Raw genomic sequence first — 23,403 nt, 5'->3', positions numbered from 1 at the left:
GGTTACAGACCTCCGGGCTGTCCCAGGAGATGCAATCCACCCTCCAGAACCTCCCTTTCGAGGGAACAGAGCTATTCTCAGAGCTAACTGATGCAAGGCTCCATGGCCTTAAAGACTCCCAGGCCACCCTCTGCTCCTTGGGCCTGCATACTCCTCAACAGGCTAGAAAACCGTTCCTCCCCCCCGCCATCATCGAGGTCTTGGGGTACCCCTCGATCTGGTGCCTACAAAAAAGACAAGGACAGGGGTTTTAAGCGAAGCCACCTGTCGTCGTCTCGTCCACCTGCCCATCCTGGTCCTTCCAGATACCAAGGCAGCCAAAAGCAGTCATTTTGAGGGTGCACCCGAGGACGACACCTCAGTGAATGCACCGAATCCGCTCCCCATCTTCCTCAATCACCTCCGCCCTTTCCGGTCAGCCTGGTCCCATATCCCCTCGGACCGCTGGGAGCTCGACACAGTCTCGTCTGGCTATACTCTGCAGTTTATAGCCTACCAACCCTTCCATCCCCTTTCCCCGTCCCTCTTCAGGACCCTTCTCATGAGCAACTCCTCGTTCAGGAGGTCAAAAACCTCCTGCATCTAGGGGTAGTGGAAGAGGTTCTGCAAAACATGGAAGGAAGAGGATTTTACTCCCACTACTTCCTAATTCCAAAGGCAAAAGGGGACGTCAGACCTATTCTAGATCTGCATCACCTCAACAAGTCTCTCAAAAAGTTGAGGTTTCATATGGTCTCCCTGGCCTCCATCCTCCCCTCCCTGGATCCAGGAGACTGGTACGCTGCCCTTGATTTAAAGGAAGTGTACTTGTCGTATGTCCATATTCCTGGGGCACTGGTGTTTCCTCGGTTTCACGTTGGGCCAGTGCCATTTCCAGTTCACTGTGATGCCCTTTAGTCTCTGGTCGGGCTCCGAGAATGTTCCCCAAGTGTATAGCGCCAGTGGCTGCTCACCTGCAGCGTTCGGGGTTCCAAATCTACCCATATCTCAATGACTGGTTGGTAAGGAGCCGGTCCTCGGATCAGGTGTGGTGGCATCTCAACCTGGTCTGTTCCACCTGCTGCGATCTGGGCCTATTAATAAATGACAAGGCAACCCTAACCCCAGTGCAATGTAGAGAATTAATTGGGGTGATACTCAACTCCACTCGAGCCAGAGCCTTTGTCCCCGAGACTTGGTTCCAAGCCATGGTGGACCTCCTCTCGTCTCTGCATGCCCAACCACTCAACACCGCCCACACGTGCCTGAGACTGTTGGGTCACCGGGCAGCATGCACTTACGTGGTCCAGCATTAGTGACTCCGCCTCAAGCCCCTACAGGCGTGGCTGGCGTCGGTCTATATCCCCAACCGGCACAGTATGGATCAGGATTCCGGACAGCATACTGTCGTCACTCACCTGGTGGCAAGATCCCGCGTTGGTGCCGGAGGGAGTCCCCTTCGCAGCCCCAAGTCTCATTGGTGACTCTTGTCTCTGACGCTTTGGACCTGGGTTGGGGAGCTGACTTGGGCAATCTCAGTACTCAAGGCTGTTGGTCCAGTCACGATCGGTCTCTGCACATCAATGTCAGGGAGCTCAGGGCGGTTCGCCAGCTCTGCAGCACGACATCCATCTTGTGGCCACTCACCTCCTAGGGGCCAGGAACGCTTGGGCAGACCGCGTCAACAGGACAGTCTCGTCTCGCCACGAGTGGTCCCGTCACCTGGAGGTGGTCAGTTCTATCTTCCACAGGTGGGGAACTCCCCAGGTGGACCTAGTCACGTCCAGGTAGAACAGAAAATGCCACGTCTTCTGCTCGTTCCAGGGCAGGGACAGAGGATCTCTGTCGGATACCTTCCTGCTCCCATGGTCGTGGACTCTGATGTATGCCTTCCCTCCGGTGCCGTTGCAGCGCAGGGTCCTCATGAAAATCAAGCAGGACAGGGTGAATATCATCTTCATAGCACCGATGTGGCCGCACCAACACTGGTTCAGCACACTGCTGGGTCTCTTGGTGGCGACCCTGTTCCAGATTCCACTCAGGGTGGGCCTGTTGCCCCAGAACCACGGCAGTCTCCTGCACCTGAACCTGGCAGCGCTTCATCTGACAGCTTGGCTGCTGTGTGGCTGAACGCTCAAGAGCGGCAGTGCTCATCTGAGGTCCAGCGAGTCCTGTTGGGCAGTAGAAAGCCCTCCACCAGGGCGACCTACCTGGCCAAATGGAAGCTATTCACCTGCTGGATGGCGAATAAGGGGGTCCGTCCCAAGCGAACCCTGTTGCAGCTCATACTAGACTACCTCTTGCATCTCAAGCTCCAGAGCTTGTCCCTCTCATCAATCAATGAAAATACACTAGAAGCTGAGAACTGTAGAAAATTGATAAAGGAAGTAAAAGGGCACAATTAGAAATCCTATGGCCAGCAGTGTTAAGGATAATAAGGAGTTCTTTGAGTGATTGTCCACACAGATTCCACTTTTGGTGTCCATGTGCCCCAGGCATGTGAGTCGGACTCTTTATGAATAGCTGCATCTATTGTGGCCACGTCCATGCTCTGTATACCCTTGTGACCACTATACTTAAGCGTATAAGGGGTAGGGTGGTCTCATGACCATGACTGCACGATGAAAGACTTGCAGTGTTTGCATCCCTCGAGTGACATAGCTTTCATTTAATGTTCCTGTTGTAGTGTTAGATCTAGTTAGTCTTTAGGTTTAATTGCCCATTGGCTTACAAAAAGAAAAGAAAAATCATAATTTTTAAGGGGAAGCTTGTGACTAGTGTGGCTTCACCCCTCCTCCCTTCCTCCATGCACAGGAGGGGTATGCCTCCATCATGGCAGACCCAAGTCACCAGGCTTCAAGAAGTGCCCATTGTGTGACTCTGCCATACCCATAAATGATGGGCATTTCTGATGTCTTATCTGCCCAGGAAGGACACGTAACTCAGCACTACTCCGTATGGTGCTTGTTCTCCAAGAGGATTGTCAAGAACAGAGAGGTGAGGCTAAATTTGTTTCCACTGGAGATTTCAAGGAGCCTGAAACTTATTTCTGCTTTGGAGAAGTCCAGAACAGGTCAGTCTCATCCTGCCTTGAAACTGGCCAGCTGTGGCTCCACGTCCAGCTCTCTCACTGCCTCCTGCCATAGACCACACTTCTCTCTAGCTCTGCGCCCTCAGAGAGAGGGAGCAAGGAGCACTGTTCCAGTAGAGAAGTCCTGCACAGATTGCCCTCAGCAACCCCAATCAAGAGACTTCTCAGACTTCATCTATTAAGACCCACAACTCAGTGTCCCTCCCAGTGCCCTGCCACTGAAGAGCAAATCTGCACTGATGGCTCCTTTAACCCACACGGACTATGTTCCCCCTGGTATCATGCTGAGAGTATGTGCTCCAGCACCATCCTCAGCGCCAAAATCCTCCAGCCTGCTTCAGCCTTCTTGGCACAGGCCGGCATCCTGACACCGAAGCCTTGCATCATACCGGCCGACCTATCCATAGGTCCAATACCGGAGTCTCCCCTACTGCAATGCCTAAGAGATGTCATCTCCAAGCATTCAGTCCCTATGCCTCCACCTGATCTGACACCACGCAGACCTGGCATCCTGGACATGTCTGCTCTAGCTCTGGAAGTAGTCTGTCTCATTGTCTTCTCCAGAGCACAGCAAAAGCTCCTCTTCTTCCTAGCCCCACTCTCCACTGTGGGTGGCTCAATAGGAGTCCAGCGGAAAATCCAGAGAGGATTTCACTAGAGCACCAACAAAGAGGGCAGGGTTTCTCAAGGAACCTCCACCTTGGTATTCACCCATGTGCCCTCTTCTACCAGCCCTAGACATACTGGTCTTCTTGGGGCATGATCCCTTATTCCAGGAAGCTTTCCTCTACCGTGACTCGACCAAGATCTCCCTCACTGAGTAGACAAATTCAGCTATCTCTAGCCCCGCAACTTTTTTATCCTTAGTTGCTAGAAGATGAAGAATTGGATACTGGGGATGACCAGAGTGGCTTAGATCTAGAGCTCCCTGATCCTCAAGGAATTTCCTCCTGTTCTTCTGAATGAGGAGGTCAATCCATCTCCTTCAGCCTGTCAGGATGAATTCAAAGTATTCCAGGATATCTTTAATAGGATCACGAGACTCTTGATATATCACCAGAAAACACCCAGGAAAAGCAGCACAAATTACTGGTTTATACTTTGCATGGCGATACCAGTCAGAATTGTGATGTGGATTAATGAACATCTGAATATTTTTCTCAGCACCCGATCCCAGGCTTCTTACTGGTACAGACAGCTCAGGAAAGGCCCAAACAGTAGGGAGCCCCTAGAAAACACCCTTCAGGGGGAGGATCCCAAATACCTGGATCTATTTGGCTATAAGGTCTACTCTTCCGCAAGCCTCCAAATGAGGGTGGCCAACTATCAAGCTTTGCTATCAGTGTGATTTTTCTCCTCTGGGATAGACTCTCTAGCCTACTTAACAAAGTGCCAAGAGAACGCCTTTAACTCACCCCGAATAACTCACAGCGAGAACCTTGTTATAAGCTCCTCTTTATGCCTCTGATATGTCAGTGAGGACTATTGCATTTGCCATGATGCATTCTTCCTGGCTTCAGGCATCTGGGATCCTGTGGGAGGTCCAGAAAGCTAGAGAGGACCTCCTCTTTGAAGGGACCAGTTTTGTTTAGCAGGAGCACAGATGAGGCTGTCCACAGCATCAGAGACAGGAGAGTGATTCTTTGAGCCCCGGGACTCTACGTTCCTATCGCAGAGGAAACTGCAACAGAGGCAGGAACCTACTAACTACAAGCGCAAACCTCAGCCCCAATGCTAATTGCAACAATCTCCTTCTGAGCCTCTGAGGAAGAGGTAGAAGTTCTGCACGGTTCAACCTTCCTTCTCCTCCTCGTCTGCGCTGCAACCTGGACCTTCTACTAAGATGTAGTTTTGCCGTAAGTGTTGAGAGCTGGTTGGACCACATTTGGAGCATTTTTCTTTTGCCCTCTGTTAGAAACTTGCCTTTTCTCTAGAAGTTTGGATGAAGATAACCTTGGATTGAGTCCTCAAGAGAATAGCTAATGGGTATTCCATCCAGTTTTAGACTGTTCCAACTCCCTCCCCCTGGCCTTTCCAGGGACCCATCTCACAAAACTGTTGAAACAGAAAGTGGACTCTGATGCAGTTCGGAGCAGTGGAAGAGGTACTTCATGTGAAGGGACTTGTATTCCCATATCAAAAAGGAGGCTGGAGACCCATCCTCAACCTTCGACCTCTCAGTGTGTTTGTTTCATTTCAAATTCCATATGGTCACCCTAGTTTCCATAATATGTTCCCCTGGATCCCATGGACTGGTTCAGGATACATACTTGCACGTTTTCATCCACACAACTCCCAGAAGGTATCTGAGATTCTTGGTAGGAACATTTCTCTGCCAACACAGAGTCCTGCCTGTTGGCCTCTGAGTGGGTCTTTGCCAAAGTCCTGGCTTTAGTGTCTGCATACCTTTGCAGACTGGGAATACAAGTTTATCTCCATCTGGATGACTCGCTGATTCGGGGAAGATTCGCACAGCAAGTAACTTTGCACTCCAGAGGATCAGTGAGGCATATGGGGCTCATGCCTATGGCAGTGTGCACCTATGTCAAGCAGCATGCCTGACTGGACTTCACCTTTGGCCACTACAAGGCTGGTTAAGATCAATCTATCTGCCTAACAGACACAGTATGGACCAGCATGGTCATGTCAGAAGTCCTATCCTCGGTAAGCTGGCAGGCAGATCTGCTTCAAGTCTGCAGTGGAGTTCCATTCTCTGTGCCTCTCCCTCCCAAGACCCTGGTAATGGACTCCTACGCTCTTGGTTGGGGAGCTTATCTTGACCATCTCAAGATGCAGGGGCTGTGGTTCCCTCGGGAGGTCTGATTGCACATAGATATCTTGTAAGTTAGAGCCATACCATTAGCATGCCAGACCTTCCTACCTCTCCTTTGGAGCCTCGCTGATCAAATGCTCGCAGCCGATACCACTGCAGTGTACTTTATCAACAGCTCGGGGGAGCAAGATCCTCCCCACTCTGTGAAGACACAACATAGCTTTGGGAATGGTGCATACCTCACCGCATTATGCCAGTAGCTTTACACCTGCCTGGTCTCCAGAACACCCTGGCAGGTCATTTCAGCAGGCACTTTTCAGAGAACCACAAATAGTACCTCAGCAGTTCCATCCTCCATGACATCTTTGTCAGATGGGGGTTCCTAATGTGTTCACAACGTGCCAGAAAAGCAAGCAGCAAGTATTTTGCTCCAGAAGGAGCATGAGCCCAGGCTTGCTGACAGACACCTTTCTTCTCCTGTGGACTCCAGGTAGGTCTGTTTGCTTTTCCACCAGTTCCCTGATTTCTCAGAAAACTGAAACAGGACTCAGGTCACAATATCCTGATAGTTCAAGCATGATCTAGACAGTTTCAGTTCTCTGAACTGATGAATATTTCGAACAGCCTACCAGCTACCTTACCACTTCTTTCCAATGTAGTCTCTCAGAACCACAGCCTCATATTGCACCCGGACCCAGCCTGGCTCCGCCTGCTTGCTTGGATGCTGGCTGGATGACTCCCTTGGACAGGGACTGCTCATCTGGAGTACAGAACATTTTGTTACAAAGCAGAAAGCCTTCTATCGGGCTAATGTACAGAGCTAAATGGAGAAGGTTTTCTGTCTGGGCAACCCAGCAGCAGCTCTCACCATTAAACACTTCAATTTGAGCCATCCTGGGCTAGCTATCGTCCCTGAAGCAATCTAGGTTTTCTGTTTGCTCCATTAGAGTGCATAGACAGCAATTTCTGCAAACCTCCTGCCAGTCCAGAGTTACAGCGTGTTTGCTCTCCCTACAGTATTGAAATTTCTCATGTTTTTCCCCCCAGTTAAGGAACCTCCCTGTTCCTGGAACCTCAGTTTGGTTCTAACTGGCTTAAGAGACCCCCTTTAGAACCCATGGCAACGTGCCCCCTCTACTACTTCTAGACAAAGATGGTGTTTTTGGTGTCCGTTAGCTCAGCCAGATTAGTCAATGAAATACAGGCCTTCATGGTGGGCCCTCTATGTACCTTAAGGACAGTGTCATCCTTAGGCTTCGCCCAAGTTTCAGACTTCCACCTCAACTAGTCAGGTCATCTTCTGTTTTCTTCCTAAAACTTAACTCCAGCTCAGACAAAATAAAAGTGTACACCTTATATGTGGTGAAAGCCTTATCCTTCTATAGAGTTAGGGCTAAGCATTCACATCCTCCCCCAGTCTGTTTGTGGCTTTCCCAAAAAGGGTTTCCACTCAGATTATCTAGCTGGGTTTTGGACTGTTTTAAGGCTTTGGTATCAGATAGCTGACAAGATCCTCAGGGTCATGTTAGAGCCTATTCCATGAGGGCTCACGCTGCCTCCACAATGTCTCTAGGTAACATCTCATTATTTGAAATAGTTAGAGCAGCTTCCTGGAGCTTCGTTCACACTTTCACCTCCATTTTGTCCTGGTTCAGGCTTCCAGATCAGATGCCAGCTTTGGTAGGGCTAGCCTGCCATACCTTTTTAAGTAGGACTCCTCTTCCCACCTTCAGGTTAAAGATCACTGCTTGTTAATCACTAAGAGTGGAATCTGTTGCACAGTCACTCGAAGAACAGTTACTTATCCTACAGTAAGGGTGGTTCTTTGAGATATGTTGTCCACACAGGCTCCATGATCTGGCCCTCCACCCTCACTAATGGGAGACCTGTTCTCTTGGAATTCTTATTGGCGAAGAAATGGGGGGGGGGGGCAGTTGAGGCTCTCCATCCTTTAAGACCCCCATGTCTGTGGTTGTGAGGATACATGAAGCAGGGGTGCTGCCATAGTGGATGCTGTCAGGAACTCTGCTGCCTCAGGCTCGGTTGCCTAGCAACCCCATAAGCTTGGCTGTGCCTAATAAACCCTCACTAAGTGGCTGTGTTCCCTGATTGGTCAGAAGAGCCAACAAATCACCATGTAAACCCTGTAGCAACAGGAACTCAGTGGCCGCTCAATGCATTCTCTGCCCACAGCTGCGCCAGACCTACTTCCTGGCCAGCCCTTACTCCAGCCCTAGTCCCTGCCTACCTCTGAACCGCTGAGTCCTATCTCCCGGCTCTGACCACTGGCTTGTCTCCTGACCATGACTCTAGCTCTGCCTTTGGTCCTGTTCTGGCTTCTGGCTCAGTCTGTTGGCTAGCCTTCTGGTTCTGCTCCGACCACTAGTTTGCACCACCTACACTTTGGAGTGTGAACGACATTGCTATTCAAAAAGAATCGGATCTTGTGTGGCTGGGTCACATGGGCACCATGAGTGGAATCTGCATGGACAACACATGTCAAAAACCACAGTTATTGAAGGGTAAGTAACTGTTCTGTTTCAAGTATATCAGGAACAGAAGGACTTCGGATGGATAGTATTGGCCCATTACTGGATGGAAATGGTAGAATTATCAATAATAATGCAAAAGAGCCAGAAGTGTTCAATAAATATTTGTTCCGTATTTGGAAAAAGTCCAGATGATGATGATGATGATGTCATATCATAGTGTTGAAGGGGAAATACTTTCAATTCCAACGGTAACTAAGGAGGATGTTAAACAGCAGTTACTAAGGTTAGATGTTTTTATATCAGCAAGTCCAGATAACTTTAATCCAAGAATTTAAAAAGAGCTGGCCAAGGAGCTCTCTGGACCCATTAATGCTGGATTTTCAGTAAATCATGGAACACTGGGGAAGTTCCAAAGGATTGGAAGAAAGCTAATGTTGTGGCAGTATTTAAAAAAGATAAATGTGACAACCCAGGTAATTATAGGTCTGTCAGCTGATATCAGTCCTGGGCAAAATAACTGAATGATTGATACAGGACTCGATTAGTAAAGAATTAAAACAGGGGAATATAACTAATGCCAAACAACTTGGATTTATGGAAAATAGATCCTGTCAGACTAACTTGATATCTGTTTTTATGAGACAAGCTTGGTTGATAAAGATAATAGTGTTGCTGTAATATACTTAGACTTCTGTAAGGCATTGAAGGTGGTATCACATATCATTTTGATTAAGGAACTAGACTGATACAAAACCAACATGGCATATGTTAAATGGATTAAAAGCTGGTTAACTGACTGCTCTAAATTTGTAACTGTAAATAGGGAATCATCATCAAGCAAGTCTGTTTCTAGTGGAACCTGTCGGAATAATTTTTTGGCTCTATGCTACTTAACATTTTTTATCAATGACCTGGAAAAAAACATAAAATCATCAATGATAAAGTTGGCAGAGGAGACTAAGATTGGGGGAGTGGTAAATAATGAAGAGGACAGGTCACTGGTACAGGGTGATCTGTATCGCTTGATAAGCTGGGATCAAGCAAACATCCATATCAGTATGGCCAATCTGAAGTTGTACACCTAGGATCAAAGCAGGAGGTCACACTTGGATGGGCCATTCTATCCTGTGAAGGAGAGATTCTGAACAAGACTGGTGGTCATAGTGGATAATTGGTTAAATGTGAGTTTGCATGAACATGAGCTCCCAGTGCAGTGACCAAAAAGGCGAATGTGATCCTTGGATGGATAAACAGGGTAATATCCAATAGTAGAGAGGTTCTATTGCTGTATATGTGGCCCTTGTGTGACCGGTGCTGGAATATTGTTCCATTCCAGTGTCCCCAATTCAAGAAGGATGTTGAAAATTTGGAAAGGATTCAGAGAAGAGCCACAAGAATAATTACAAGATTGGAAAACATGCCTTATTTATTATTTGTTTTTCATTACCGTAACTCCTGTTTATCCAAGACCCTATTATCCAAACCCCCATGTTGTTCAGATCGGTGCCTTGTCTCCCATGTATCTCATGCTGGGGGACAAGGAAGGGATTTGGATAATGCAGAGCTTCAGAGCATAGAGCAGAGACCCCTGGCCTGGACTGTGAGGAGGTACCCCTGGCTGGTGGGAAGGCCACTCCACTACTGAATGGCTCCTGCCTTCTCAATTATCCAAATTCCCAATTATCCAAATAAAGTCCGTGTCCCCCATGCTGTTTGGATCATTGGAAGTATACTGTATTCATTATTTGTATTAATGTGGTACCTCGGAGCCCTAGTCCTGGCTCAGGACCCCATTGTGCTAGGCCCTGTACAAACACAGAACAAAAAGTTAATCCTTGTCCTGAAGAGCTTACACTTGGTGGCAGGAGGCATTTGCTGCTAGCATGATATAAAACCTAGGACCAATTTAATTTTGCCTAAGAAGAGGGCCCCAATCCAGTTCCAACTGAGATCAAAGAGAAGGATAAGAGAAAATTTTCAAAAGCTCCTAAGTGACCTAGGAGTATAAGTATAAGACAAGAGATAGTTGGATACAGACAGACTGGGGAGGAAATAATGAGACAGGATTGGTCAGTGTGATAGACAGTGGTCTCAGCACCCCAGCGGCCTAACTGCTATCAAGTTAGGAGAAGGAGAGTCTTAGGGAAGGTTTTGAAGGAAGGAGGATCACGAGAGAGCTTTGCAGATGACCACCTAAGCATGGGAGAAAGCATGAAGGTGCTTGTTTGAAAATGTAACAAGTGGACAGTGGAGTGTGGCATCATGAGCTGATTGGAGGTGGGAGTCAACATCCTGATAATGAATGAGAGATGATAGGTAAAGTGGGGGTGGGCCTCGCAGATCCTTGAAAGTGAAATAGCTTATGTTTGATGCGCTAGAAAAGGGGGAGCCAATGGAGAGATGTAGAGAAAGGGGTGACACAGTCAAAGCGAAAGGTTAGGAAAATGATCTTTGCAGCTGCATTCTGAATGGATTTGAGCAAGGCAGGACGGTGTTTGTCAAAGCCAGAGGGAAGGATGTTGCAGTGATCCAGGCGTGACACGATGAGAGTTTTAGCTGGGTGGTGGAAAGGAAAAGCCGTATTTTAGAGATGTTTTGTGGAATGAATCAGTAAGCTTCAAACACAGCCTGCATATGAGGACCAAGAGAGAAGCCGGAGTCAAAGAGCATGTGCAGGTTACAGGCCTGAATGACAGACAGGAGGAGGATGTCCAGTGGGATGGAGAAAAGAGGTAGTGGGGAGGGTTTGGAGGGAAGATTAAGAGCTCAGTTTTAGCCATATTGAGTTGGAGCTGATGATCCATGAGGGGATGTCAGAGACAGACAGGCGGTGATTGTAGTTTGGAGAGCAGGAGATAAATCTGTGAGTCATAAGCACAGAGACTGTAGTTGAGTTGGTGTTTCTAGATGAAATTGCCAAGACCTAAGGTGCAGCGGGAGAGTAGAGAGGGACCAAGGAGGGAAGGCGTGATTAGAGAACCAGAAGAGGGCATAGTCATGGAAGCCAGAGAAGAGGCCATTAGGGACTTCGGCGAGAGCAGTTTCAGAGAAATGAAAGGGGCAGAAGCCAGATTGGAGAGGGTTTGGGATAGAATTGGAGGAGAGGAACTCCAGACGATGGTAAAGACTCCTGGAGTCTTTCAATCTACTTTAGCTTATCGAAAGGAAGGTTAAGAGGTGACTTGATCACAGTCTGTAAGTGCCTGTGTGGGGAACAACAATTTAATAAGAAGGCTGTTCAATCTAATAGGCCATGATCTAACAAGATCCAATAGTGGAAATTGAAGCTAGACAAATTCAGACTAGAAACAAGATGCAAATTTTTAACAGTGAGGGTAACTGACCACTGGAACAGTTTACCAAGTGTCATGGCGGATTCTCCATCAGTGACCATTTTAAAATCAAGATTGGAAGTTTTTCTAAGATACGATTTAGGTCAACCCCAGACATTGGGCTTGAAGGCAGGAGTTAATTCAGGGAAGCCCTGTGGCCCATGTTGTGCAGGAGCTCAGGCTGGATGATCACAATGGTTCTTTCTGGCCTTAAAATGTATGAATTACTAATGGAACATTTGGAATGTCTAATGGCTTTAGTGAAGCCTGGCCATGGCGGTGACAGTCTGGAGTTAAGTCTGGCCAATAGGTCAATAAACAAACAGCTACAGCTGTGTTCGTCTGCTGCTGACTGCCAGGACCAGCTTCCCCTTCTACAGTCACTGCATCGGACAAGTAAAGGGGCAGTGTCTGCATAATTAGTGAGGAGAAGGGACTTTGGGCCCTACTAGTTGCTAGGGAGGTCCGTGTGGATTGAATTTGCTCCCAGATCCTTCCCTCAAATTTGAGGAGCAAGCAGTGGGTGCTGTCTTGGCCTGCTCACCTAAACACAGTGCAGGCCATGCACTGACCCTGCTCATCCTGTGCTCACCTTGCAGGAGTGGGTGGGTGAACGATGTCTGAAGTCCCTCTGTGAAGACAGCAATGATCTGCAGGATCCCGTTCTGAGCAGCACCCAGGCCCAGAGGCTGATGCAGCTGATCTGTTACCCACATCGACTGCTGGACAATGAGGAGGGAGAGAATCCGCAGCGACAGAGGATTAAACGCATCCTACAGGTGTTGGGGGGGTGGGTCCTGCTTGGCTCCATGGTGGGATGAGTGGGGAGGAGAGAGCCTGACACATTATTCCCATTAACTTCCATTGCTGGACATGAGCGTTCATAACGTCCGTCTCTAAAACACGTTCACCTTCTTGAGGCCAGGGGGAAGATTCATCATTGGGGGAGGGGCTATGTGGGCTGAGGAAGTGGTTGTTAATTTGCAGTATGTCTGTGTGTTACAGAACTTGGACCAATGGACAATGAGGCAGTCCTCGTTGGAGCTGCAGCTCATGATTAAGCAGACAGCAAACAATGTGAGTTGTGTGGTGAGCTGAGAGAGCTGCCCTGCATGTTGGATGGGGATCTCTCTGTGTTTCCAAGTCGGGGAATGGACCCCTGGCAGGAAGTGAGAACGTGGGGAACATAAGTGGGGGAGGATGCTTGGGGAACGGCTCACCGAGAATGGGTGAGTCGCCCAAGGCCTGCAGGCATGAGGGAGTTTCACTTGGGCCCTGTTGCTGTGGTCAGCCAGTGCCCCAAGTGCTCTAGAAAGAGGAGCGGTGTTGCGGGGGGGGGTCTAAACTCCACTCGACACTTCTACTCTCTCCAGGAGATGAATTCCTTGTTAGAAAACATTGCCAAGGCCACCATTGAGGTGTTCCAGCAGTCAGCAGAGACCAGCTCCGCTAACTCCACTGGAACTGGAGTCAACAGCCTCAGCACTGCGCCTGTGAGCACTGCATCTGCCAGCAACAAAGCCAAACCCATCCTCAGGTAGGTACTGCCCCAGCTCCTCTCTCCTTGGGACAGTGGGATCCTTTGCAGAGGGACTTTGGACTATGGGTTGGCTCACTCAGCTTTTTGTCTGCCCGGTGTCACAGTTCCTTGGAGAGGTCAGGAGTGTGGCTGGTGGCCCCACTTATCGCCAAGCTGCCCACATCGGTGCAGGGCCATGTACTTAAAGCTGCTGGAGAAGAGCTAGAGAAAGGACAGCACCTGGGGTCATCGTCCCGCAAAGAGCGAGATCGCCAGAAGCAGAAGAGGTGAGCTCTGGGGAGAGGTCAGGAAGCCCTGGGCAGCCACACCTAGCATTTAGTATTGTCTAGCTCACTTCCTCCTCTTCTTCCCAGCATGTCCCTCCTGAGCCAGCAGCCCTTCCTGTCACTGGTGCTGACATGTTTAAAAGGACAGGATGAGCAGCGAGAAGGCCTCCTTACCTCACTCTACAGCCAGGTCCAGCAGGTAGGCCCCTTCCCAGCCCTCACAAGAGCTTGGGAACAACAGAGCATCCAAATGGATGTACCCTCACAGGGTGGCATCCTCCATGGGGAAGGCATCTCCCTCACTCCCTCCATATCGGGGACTGTGGGTGCTTTAGCAGGGCATCTTCTCTGCTTTCCTCCTAGCCCAGACTGTGAGGAGTGGGGAGTACTCACTGCTCCCCCTGCAGTGCAGGGTCCAGCATGTGAGGTCCTCACCTCTCTTCTAAATCTCTTAGATTGTTACAAACTGGCGGGAAGATCAGTACCAGGACGACTGTAAAGCCAAACAGCTGATGCATGAGGCCTTGAAACTGCGACTGAATCTGGTGAGCAGCAGGAGAAAGGGGAGATAAACAGGAAGACCTCCCTTCTAAGGGTGGGCAGGGCCTGATGAAGATTTCCCTGGCTCTTCTGGGTATGGAGCCTTGCGGGGGACGGAATGGATGGAGAGACCTGACTGTCCTGTCCAGACAGGAGACACACCTTGAACTCTTTCAGAAACGCTCAGTGCAGATTGGTCACAGCATTGCTTCCCTTTTCAACTTGCTGCCAACCTGGCAGGGCCTAAGCTGCTCCAGGGCCTACAGCAGAGCACCCCTTTAGCTGGGCTGCCTGGAGCTTGTCCCCCCCTCACCTGCCCATAAGAGGTATCCTGGCTTAGCCTCCACTCTCCCTTTTGGGTTCTGGGGTTCCCTGTGTGGCAGGCTCTGACTGACTTTTGTTCCCTGCCAGGTGGGGGGGATGTTTGACACAGTTCAGCGCAGCACACAGCAGACAACAGAGTGGGCGGTGCTTCTCCTGGACATCATCAGCAGTGGGACTGTCGACATGCAGTCAAACAAGTAACTGTCTCCTTCAAGTCTCGGAGCAGGGCCCCTCCCATGGGGAGTCTAGAGTTAGTCCAGCTCCTTCCTGGTGAGGGCAAGCTGTCCCACCCACATACTTCTGTCCCCTGGGGGAGAGCCAGCCCGCAAGCACATATAGACCTCTCCTGCGAGAGGCTTGCGGGAATCAGGAACCAGGGATGGCTGAAAGAGACTTAGGAGAAGTAGTGGGCAACTAGTTCCCAGTGCATAGGCTCATATGGCAGCCAAAGGGCCCCCACACTCCATGGGCACATGCAGAGCAGGGAGGGGACAGTCCCCCTGAGCTCACCCAGGCATCGTTATTACCGGAAAGATGCAGTCAAGCTGTGAGGAGCTCAGGGCAGAGCTGAGGGACTGAGCTGTGAGGAGAGGCTGAGTGAGTGTGCACGCAGGGGGCACATCCAGCTGTCTTGAGGGTGTGAATGCCAGGGGGGCTACAAGGTGCAATGGGATGGTGAGGGGTCTGGGAGGCTGTGGAACAGTTTTCCGGAGGAGGAGTTGGGGATTGAAGTCTGGACAGGGTGCTATAAGATGTCCTGTGCTGGTGGGTCCAATCCTGCTCATCCCCTGAGGGCATGTTCCAGGTGAGTTAACGGGGCATTGTTCTCTATGATGGCAGAGGTGCTCATGCAACCTTGCATTTCTGTGTGGTGCTGGGCTGTGGAACTGCAGGGTCTTCCCCTCTCCTGACCTCAGCCTTTCTCCTCTTCCCCTCAGCGAGCTCTTCACCACAGTGCTGGACATGCTGAGTGTGCTCATCAACGGCACCCTGGCTGCGGACATGTCCAGCATTTCTCAGGGCAGCATGGAGGAGAACAAGCGAGCATACATGAACCTGGTCAAGAAACTCAGGGTGAGGAGGCCCTGGCCAGTCTGGAGAGCTGGGGAATATGGTGTGGTGTTGGGCACAGAGGGCAGGGGGCAGCAATATAAGAGGGTATTGAGAAGTGGTTTGTGGGGCATGGGGCAATAGGGCAGTGGTGGTTGTGGGGCAGAGCATTGTGGGGACGACAGTGATAGTAGGGTTGGTTGCATTGAATGCCGCTGTTTGAATGGCTCCTGACGCCTTTGTTTCCGCCTAGTGCAGAAGGAGTTGGGCGACCGACAATCCGACAGCCTGGAGAAAGTGCGACAGCTACTTCCTCTTCCCAAGCAGACTCGGGACGTCATTACCTGCGAACCTCAGGGATCCCTCATTGACACCAAAGGCAACAAGATTGCTGGCTTTGACTCTATTTTCAAGAAGGAGGCAAGTAGTCCTGTTCCTGGGCCTCTGAGTCATGGCTGCCGGTGCACAGACAGCCTCGTGCTGCTCTTGCCTGGAGCCTGTGCTGGTGTCTGGAAGCATCTGATTTGTTAACCCTCTTGCCAAGTACTGTGTTTTGTGCAGCTGTCCAAAAAGAGCCAGGGCCCTCGCACTCAGCGTGGTGTAGCCACATCAGAGAAGGGCAGAGTTAAGGTGTTTTAACCCGTTAATAGTTGCAGGCAATGTCTTCCAAGACATCACGAGTACTGCTGCTGCTGATTTAAATGTTGGCTCTGTGCCCACGGAGACCCACGAGCCATGCCACAGCAGCTTACAGCCTATATGCCAGCAGGAGACCGGCAAAGGGGGGGACGAGAAGGGGGGGGATTAATTGAGGAGCAATAGGAGACAATGTGGTGAACATTGTTTCAGAAGAGACAAGACACTGGTCCCTGCTCGATGGAGTGGAGCTGGTGGTATGGGCTCAGTGGCTCCCTGTGCCCTTGCCCAAAGGCTGCTAGTGGCTTGGGGGTTGCTCACTGACTTTCTCGTCTTTCTTTCAAGGGTTTGCAAGTCTCCACGAAGCAGAAGATTTCCCCCTGGGATCTGTTTGAGGGCCTGAAGCACTCAGCCCCCCTCTCTTGGGGCTGGTTTGGGACTGTGCGGGTGGATCGTAAGGTGTCCAGGTTCGAGGAGCAGCAGAGGCTCCTGCTGTATCATACACACCTGAAACCCAAGCCCTGCAGCTACTACCTGGAGCCACTGCCACTGCCTCCCGAGGAGGAGGAGCCCCCCACACCTGTGGCCCTAGAGCCAGAGAAGAAGGTTGTAGAGCCAGCCAAGGCTGATAAAACCAGCTCCAATCCTGCCACCTCCACTGAGGAGCGCAAGAAGAAACCGAGCAAGAGCAAGAAACGCAACCAGCCTGCCAACAAAAGCGAGGTAACATGGCCTTTCCTGCCAGCCGTGGACCTGACACAGGGCTGTGTCCCACCCCCAACCACAGATCTGCCCTCTCTGCTCTGCCTGGGAGGAGCAGGTGGTTAGTGCTTTCCTTTCCGAGAGGCATCAGTGAAACGCTGGACCTCTTCCCAGCATTCCCCGGGAGAGGAGCCTCTCCGGGTTTCTTGAGGAAGAGGCAGTGTGTGTGCCCTCAGCATCCTTGCTAGGGAGAGGAGAGTCTGCTCGTAGCCCTGACTAGCACACAGGGTCCTGTCTCTTTTAGCTTTGTGACCCAGTTGTCCCAGCTGTGCGTTCCTGGAGGCTCCAGGTGTGCTGCTCCCACTCAGTCCTCCTTCCTCCTGCAGGATTTTGTGTTGGGCCCTGGCCGAGGAGTCTCCTATGGAGTTGGCATGCCTGCAGACCTCATGCATCATCAGGCTGGGAATTCCATGTCTAGACTGGCATATGGGCAGTCGCCAGTGGGTCTCTATGCCCAGAATCAGCCTCTGCCAGCAGGTAGGTGTGGGGGAGAGGAGAATCTTACTACCCTGCAGGTAGCAACTTTAAGGGAGTCCCTTTTACATCATGAGCTTCCTTTTCTGTAGCCATTTGAGAGGTGAGCGAATGGAAGAACCAGACACACCTGCCTGGGCTTGGCCTGGCTAGAGACGAATAACCAGCAGAGAGTGCCCCTTCGCAGCTGCTCCTGCCCTAGTGTGGTGGGACAGTGGTGGGTAGGATGTGTGTGACTCTGGCCCTTTCTCTTTCTCCTCCTATTGCAGGTGGCCCTCGGCTGGATACCTCCTACAGACCTGTACGCGTGCCCCTGGGAAAGCTGGTGCAGAGTCGGCCCTCCTACAGTGGGGTGCTGCCTTCGGGGATGAGTGGCATGATGGGAATTGACCCTTCCTACAAGCCAGCAGTCTACAGACAGCAGCCTCCAGTTTCCCAAGGGCAGCTGCTCCGCCAGCAGCTTCAGGCTAAGCTGGTACGGCGGAGCTGTGTCCCACCCCTGGCTGCGCAGTCGTCCCAGAGCACAGTGGGTCCTGGGTTGTGCTCACTGGTTTTCATTTTCTTATTCATGCTGGAAAACAAACTCCCCAACGCTCTTCCTAACCCTGCATTTCCGTCTGCCTCAGGTGGCTGGTATTTCTATAGCATTTGGCATCATCTGGGTCCTTGGTTCCTTTCTTTCTTTGTGTTCCCACATCATTGATTGAATCAGCCGTGATGGGGAGACGGACATGGAGAATGAGCTAGTGTCACTGTGGCTGCGGGGCCAGCAGGGGGCGCCAGGCCCTAGTCTGGGGAGGGCAGGGGTTAGTGTCACTGCATCTGTGGGGCCAGCAGGGGGGAAGGCAGGGGTTAGTGTCACTGGACTGTGGGGCCATCAGAAATGGAGGCAGGTCTGTTCTTTAGCCTGGCCTGGGAACATTCTCCAAGGCCTTGTCCTGATTGGAAGGTGGGGTCCCTGCGAGCCCAGTTGCTCACTGCTGGGTCCCATGTGGCCGTGACATTCCTGCCAGACTGAGTCCTGGAGAGGACGGGCTGTTGTGTCTGGCCTGGGAGGAGCTCACATATGCCCAGAGGATGGCAAAGAGGGAGCTGGATGGTCCTAGGTCTCCGTGTTCCTGAGTGTGAATGTCTCGTGCTCCTTTCCAGCAGGGCCAGGGAATGCTGGGGCAGCCGCCAGTGCGCCACATGACCCCTACCCCTTCCTATGGAGCCCTGCAGCCTTCCCAGGTGAGTGGGGTTTTCTCTGGCAGGGAGGAGGGGGATGAAGGGACAGGTGGGTTCAGGCGCAGCCAGCACTGTGTGAACTCCTGCTGTAGGGCCCTGGAGCCACCTGGTGCTCCCCTGGTGTCCCCACTTGCCAATTGTCATGAAAATTCCAATCTCTGGGAAGAGGGTGAAGTGGACCAAGAGGCCCTGGGTTTCTAATGCTGCCATCTCTGTGTCCCAGTGGGAAACCCCTCTCCCTTCCTCCCCCAGCACTCCCTCTGTATCCCAGCACATTTAACATTGGCTTTTTCTTCCCCTCAGGGTTACACACCTTACGTCTCCCATATAGGCCTGCAGCAGCATCCCCCTCAGTCCAGTACAATGGTACCTCCCAACTATTCCAGCCAGCCCTACCAGAATTCCCATCCCAGCTCAAACCCAGCTCTCGTGGATCCCGTCAGACAGATGCAGCAGAGACCAAGTGGCTATGTGCATCAGCAGGCCCCCGGCTATGGCCACGCCCTGGGCAACACACAGAGGTACCTCCCAACCTGCAGGCGCTGAGCAGCTCTTGGTGTTGCACAGGGAGCTTCTCCAATGTAACTGCTCAGACAGGACTAGTTGATAGGGGACTGTGAAAAGCCTTGTGGCCCCAGGGCTATAGCTCTGGTGCTGTAGCGTTCAGCATCTTGGAATCCTTTGTGCCTCCGGAGCTGATGGTCTTGTCCAGTTCCTTGTCAGACCCAGAAAGATATTACAGCCAGGAGGGAATTCAGTGAGTAGCATGGGGAGAGATGTGTATAAACCCCAAGCAGGGAGGGGGTTAAGAGGCTGTGACCAGTAAGGGAGGGATGGAATTAAGAAAGGGGAATGTAGGCTGAAGGATAGAGAGAAGTCATTAACCACAGATTCGGACCTGACCCCAGGGGAGAAGGGCTGGGACCCCAGTCACTCTCAAACAGGTGGATCTGGCCAGGGAATCACCTGACCAGGGGAAGGACTGGGTGCGCTGTCACTCCCTGACCAGGGGATGGATCTGGCTGGGAGATTGTCCATCCCCCCCAGGGGGAAAGCACTGGATGCACCATCGTTCTCCATCAGGGGGATGGATACAGCCAGGAAATTGTCCCCAGGAGCAGGGCTCGGAGTCCTGTTGCTTGAGACTTTTTAACCTAGACTGGACAAACCTTTGAAAAAGTACAGGGAGAATCCTGCATCCAAGCCTAGTTGAGAGGGTGCATGGGTCCCAGGGGGTGTTCTGGGCTCTGAACTGGTGATGTGGGAGGTTCTGGTTCTGGCCATGCTTGCTCTGATGCATTTGGTTTTCTTAGACAATGAGAAGCTCAGGCTGGGTTTAGGGAGGCTCCTCTGTCTCCAGGCTTTGTCTGGATCCACAAGAGCCACTGATTCTTCTCCTTGTTGTGTAAGGTTTCCTCATCAGTCGATACAGCAAGCGCCTATGATGAGCGGGATGAATCATATGAGTGCACAAGGGGTTCCATCAGGAATCCGACCCAGTCAGATATTACCTGATCAGCAGCAGCAGCAGCAGCAGCAGCAGCAGTACCTGAGGCAGCAGCAGCAGCAACAGCAGATGCTGAGGGTAAGTGAAGGCCTGCTTCTTTTTTCCACCTTCTCTCACGTCATCTGAAGAGCCAGAGTTGAGGGGTGGAGGGCCTTCAAGCACCACTAGCCCAGATGTGTCCTCTAATCTGTGCAGTACTCTGTCATTGCCAGCAGGGGGAGCTGATGACAGCAGGGGTGCTCTCTGTCACACTTTTGTTTGATAGGTGACTAAGATGCCTGTTCGGCTGCTTCTTTGCTAATCTCTCTCCTGAGAAGATGTTCTCCCTTCCTAGGAATTGTGTGCTCCTGGTGTAGAGACCTGGGGGCATTGCTTTGCTGTCACTTTCAAGTCATCTGACATACATAGTAGAAAAATCAGGAACTAGAAAAATCTGTTGGGTCTATCCCCCATTGATCTGCTCCCCACTGCTCTCGGCTCCAGCTGAGCCTTTGAAATATTGGTAGAAGTTTGGCTCACAAAACAGTTAGTGTTGCAGTGGTGCTAAGCTCTGAGCTTTACTGGTACGTCACTGCCCAGTGCTGCTTCATGCAATGAGTTGTAGCCATGCGAGTGCAAGGGTATTACAGAGACAAGGTGGGTGAGGTAATATCTTTTATTGGACTCACTTCTGTTGGTGAGCGAGAGAAGCTTTTGAGCCACACACAGCATGTGGCTCAAAAGCTTGTGTCACTCACCACCTGAAGTTGGTCCAGTAAAAGATATTATCTCACCCACCTTGTCTCTCCAGTGCTGCTTTAGACATTCTTTGTGAGCCAGATGTGTCCAGGCTTCTCAGTGAACCTCTTTAACTGGAGATCCCCTCCCAACCTGAGGCGAGGGCAGGACTTTTCCATATAGGAGAAGTTATAGGGTCATGTAGCTAGAATGGAAATGACTACGCTGATTGTAATTCCCACCTGTAGTGAGCTCAATGTGAGTCTGTGGGTACATTCCTATCTCACTTATTCTGAAATGAGCGTGTGCACAGTCCTGCCCAAAATCACAGGGGTGGGCATTAAAGGCAGCTAAATCGTTTCACTGACAGTTTATATGTAGATGAGCCCTCTGGCTTTTTCCAGTGTGACGTGTCCCAGGTAGACCTTGGTGAGGCTTCCAGCCTTGCCTTTGGGAGGCTGTCTCATGGGCTAGGAGATTTCATTATTACAAAATGTCCCCTAATATTCAGCTTTTATTTCCTTTTGGTGATTGTTAACGGCAAAGGGCTCCTCACTTGTTCCTTGTATGCAGTCTTACAGTAGACAGTGATGTGCTAATTTTAGGTGAGCCCTCAGATAGAAACTTCTCCTAGATTAGGAGAATCTATGTGTTGATGGAAGTGGATTTATTCCCTGGCTTAAGAGTAGGGTTTGATGAATGTTGGATCCATGACATAGATGACACGGTAACATAGGTATTAACACACCTGCTCCTGAAATGGTAGAAATCGATTGAGAATTACAAGGGAAATTTTATTTTAAACAATGAATTTTTGGGGCTACTGGGTTCAAGTGAACTGTATTCCCTAACTGATTGTAAGGTCTAATACTTCTTCAAGTAGTGTCCCTATGGGTGCTCTGCTGTAGGTTTATCTGAGTCCCTGCGCTGCTGATCAGAGAATTTGGTTGCAGTGTCTGTTTGGCCCGAGTATGCACACTCCCCCACCCTACGCTCCCCGGTTCCTTCTCAACCGCCCCTGGCTAGAGATGGAGCTTTAGCAGTCTGTTAGTGGATCATTACTTTCTATAGAGAAACAATTAGCAATTCTAATCTTTTAGCGCTTCCTTTTCTTTTTCACTCCTTTATCATTTATTTAGCTAAAACAAAAAAACAAAAAAAACCCTTAGTTTTTCTTCTACTCCCTCCCCCGCCCATCTGGGGTCCCCCCCCCCGGAACAGGGTATGCCTGGTTCACCGGGCTTCAAGAAGTGTCTCAGTTGCAAAGAATCTATCCCAGTGACTGATTGACATTCTCAGTGCGTCTGCTGTCTCGAAGAGAACCACATCCCACAGAAGTATAGTTTATGCCAACAATTGAAACACAGATCTAGAAAGGATAGAGAACTGAGACTCAAGGTTCTTCTAATGGAAGCGGCCCTCCAACCACCCTTGGAGTTGCACCAAGACTCCGGACGGCAGGAATTCTCACCGCAACCCTCTACATCTAAGGGTGGTGAGCCTAAGAAGTCAACCACGAGCCACTCTTACAAGGCCTCTAAGAAAAGGGCCAGTAGTACCGGGGCTCGCATGGTACCTACCACCCCAACAGAACATCTGGGACTGCGTAAGGACCCGATGGGCACAGGCAAGGAATCATTGGTACTGCCTGGGCACGAGAAAACTAGAGAATCCACCCTGGAGAAGGCTCCTAAGGTGCAGACCTCAATGTCGGTACCGTCACGACTGGCAGACCGCGCAATCAGGACAGCATTGCCAGCCCCTTCGGTGCAGACATCTCAGCACTGCTAAATGCTACTGGTACCAATGACTGCGGCACCACCAGATTTTCAGTACATGACAGACGTTTCGGTGTTTGATGCACTGGACTCACCTCTACTCGGTACTGGGGTCCCAGCACTGAGTCCACCCAGAGCTCCAGGCTCACCAGTGACATCATGCCATGCACTCCCATTTTCGAGTGCTGAGTCAGATAGTGAGCAAGAGGACATAGTCTCCCGCCATTCCTCTCATCCACCCTATGGTACCCATTTCCAGTATAGACCTCAACTGTACTGCCCCTCTGACCCCGAGCCTCCTTGGTATGGGCAGCCATGGTACCAACCTCCAGGGCCTTTCCCACCCTCTCAATGGCCTTACTGGGATCCTTGGCAGGCACAGAGACACCATGCCTCCTATGGCTCTAGCTTGTCCTATCAGGAGCCCATGAGATACCCACCGCATTGAGGGCGTCTGAGCCCCCTGAACAGTCATGAGGGAACAAGAGGCTGAAGTCGAGGAGGAGATTACCCCCCACCCTGACCAACTTCTCATCTTCATCACCAGATGAGACAGTGATGCCCCCTTCTCCATCGTTGGCAGATGATTTCAAGCTTTTTCCAGGAGCTAGCTCATAGGGTGGCAGATGCATTACAACTACCATTACAAGAGGTGACCGAGTCACACCATAAACTATTGGACATTTTACTCACCTTGTCCAGACTAGCTCTCCCTATTAACGGGGCCCTCTTGGACCCTGTCAAACTCATATGGCAGACCCTGGCATCGGTCCCACCAACATGCCAGCGGGACGATAAAAAGTGTTACATGCCGGCGAAAGACACAGAATTTCTCTTCTCCCACCCACCCCCCAATTCAGTCATTGTGGACATGCTGAGCTCAAGAGGCCATCAGCATCATCTGAAATCCAGCCC

The 23,403-nt window shown here is 50.8% G+C and overlaps 1 protein-coding gene across 1 annotated transcript in view; it reads left to right on the top strand.

The window, feature by feature from the left end:
* Positions 1–23,403, top strand: part of MED12 (mediator complex subunit 12) — a 73,205-nt gene that overhangs the window by 38,729 nt on the left and 11,073 nt on the right. The window contains 15 exon segments of the mRNA XM_065410898.1: positions 12,267–12,446; positions 12,673–12,744; positions 13,041–13,204; positions 13,312–13,473; positions 13,561–13,672; positions 13,929–14,018; positions 14,425–14,534; positions 15,276–15,411; positions 15,646–15,807; positions 16,369–16,746; positions 17,112–17,262; positions 17,529–17,725; positions 18,409–18,489; positions 18,790–19,007; positions 19,897–20,071. Of these exon segments, the coding sequence (XP_065266970.1) occupies positions 12,267–12,446; positions 12,673–12,744; positions 13,041–13,204; positions 13,312–13,473; positions 13,561–13,672; positions 13,929–14,018; positions 14,425–14,534; positions 15,276–15,411; positions 15,646–15,807; positions 16,369–16,746; positions 17,112–17,262; positions 17,529–17,725; positions 18,409–18,489; positions 18,790–19,007; positions 19,897–20,071 (2,388 nt within the window).

This window comes from Emys orbicularis, chromosome 9 (assembly GCF_028017835.1).
Source record: "Emys orbicularis isolate rEmyOrb1 chromosome 9, rEmyOrb1.hap1, whole genome shotgun sequence".
NCBI classification, from domain to species: Eukaryota; Metazoa; Chordata; order Testudines; family Emydidae; genus Emys; species Emys orbicularis.
This window is presented reverse-complemented; position numbering and strand designations above follow the sequence as displayed.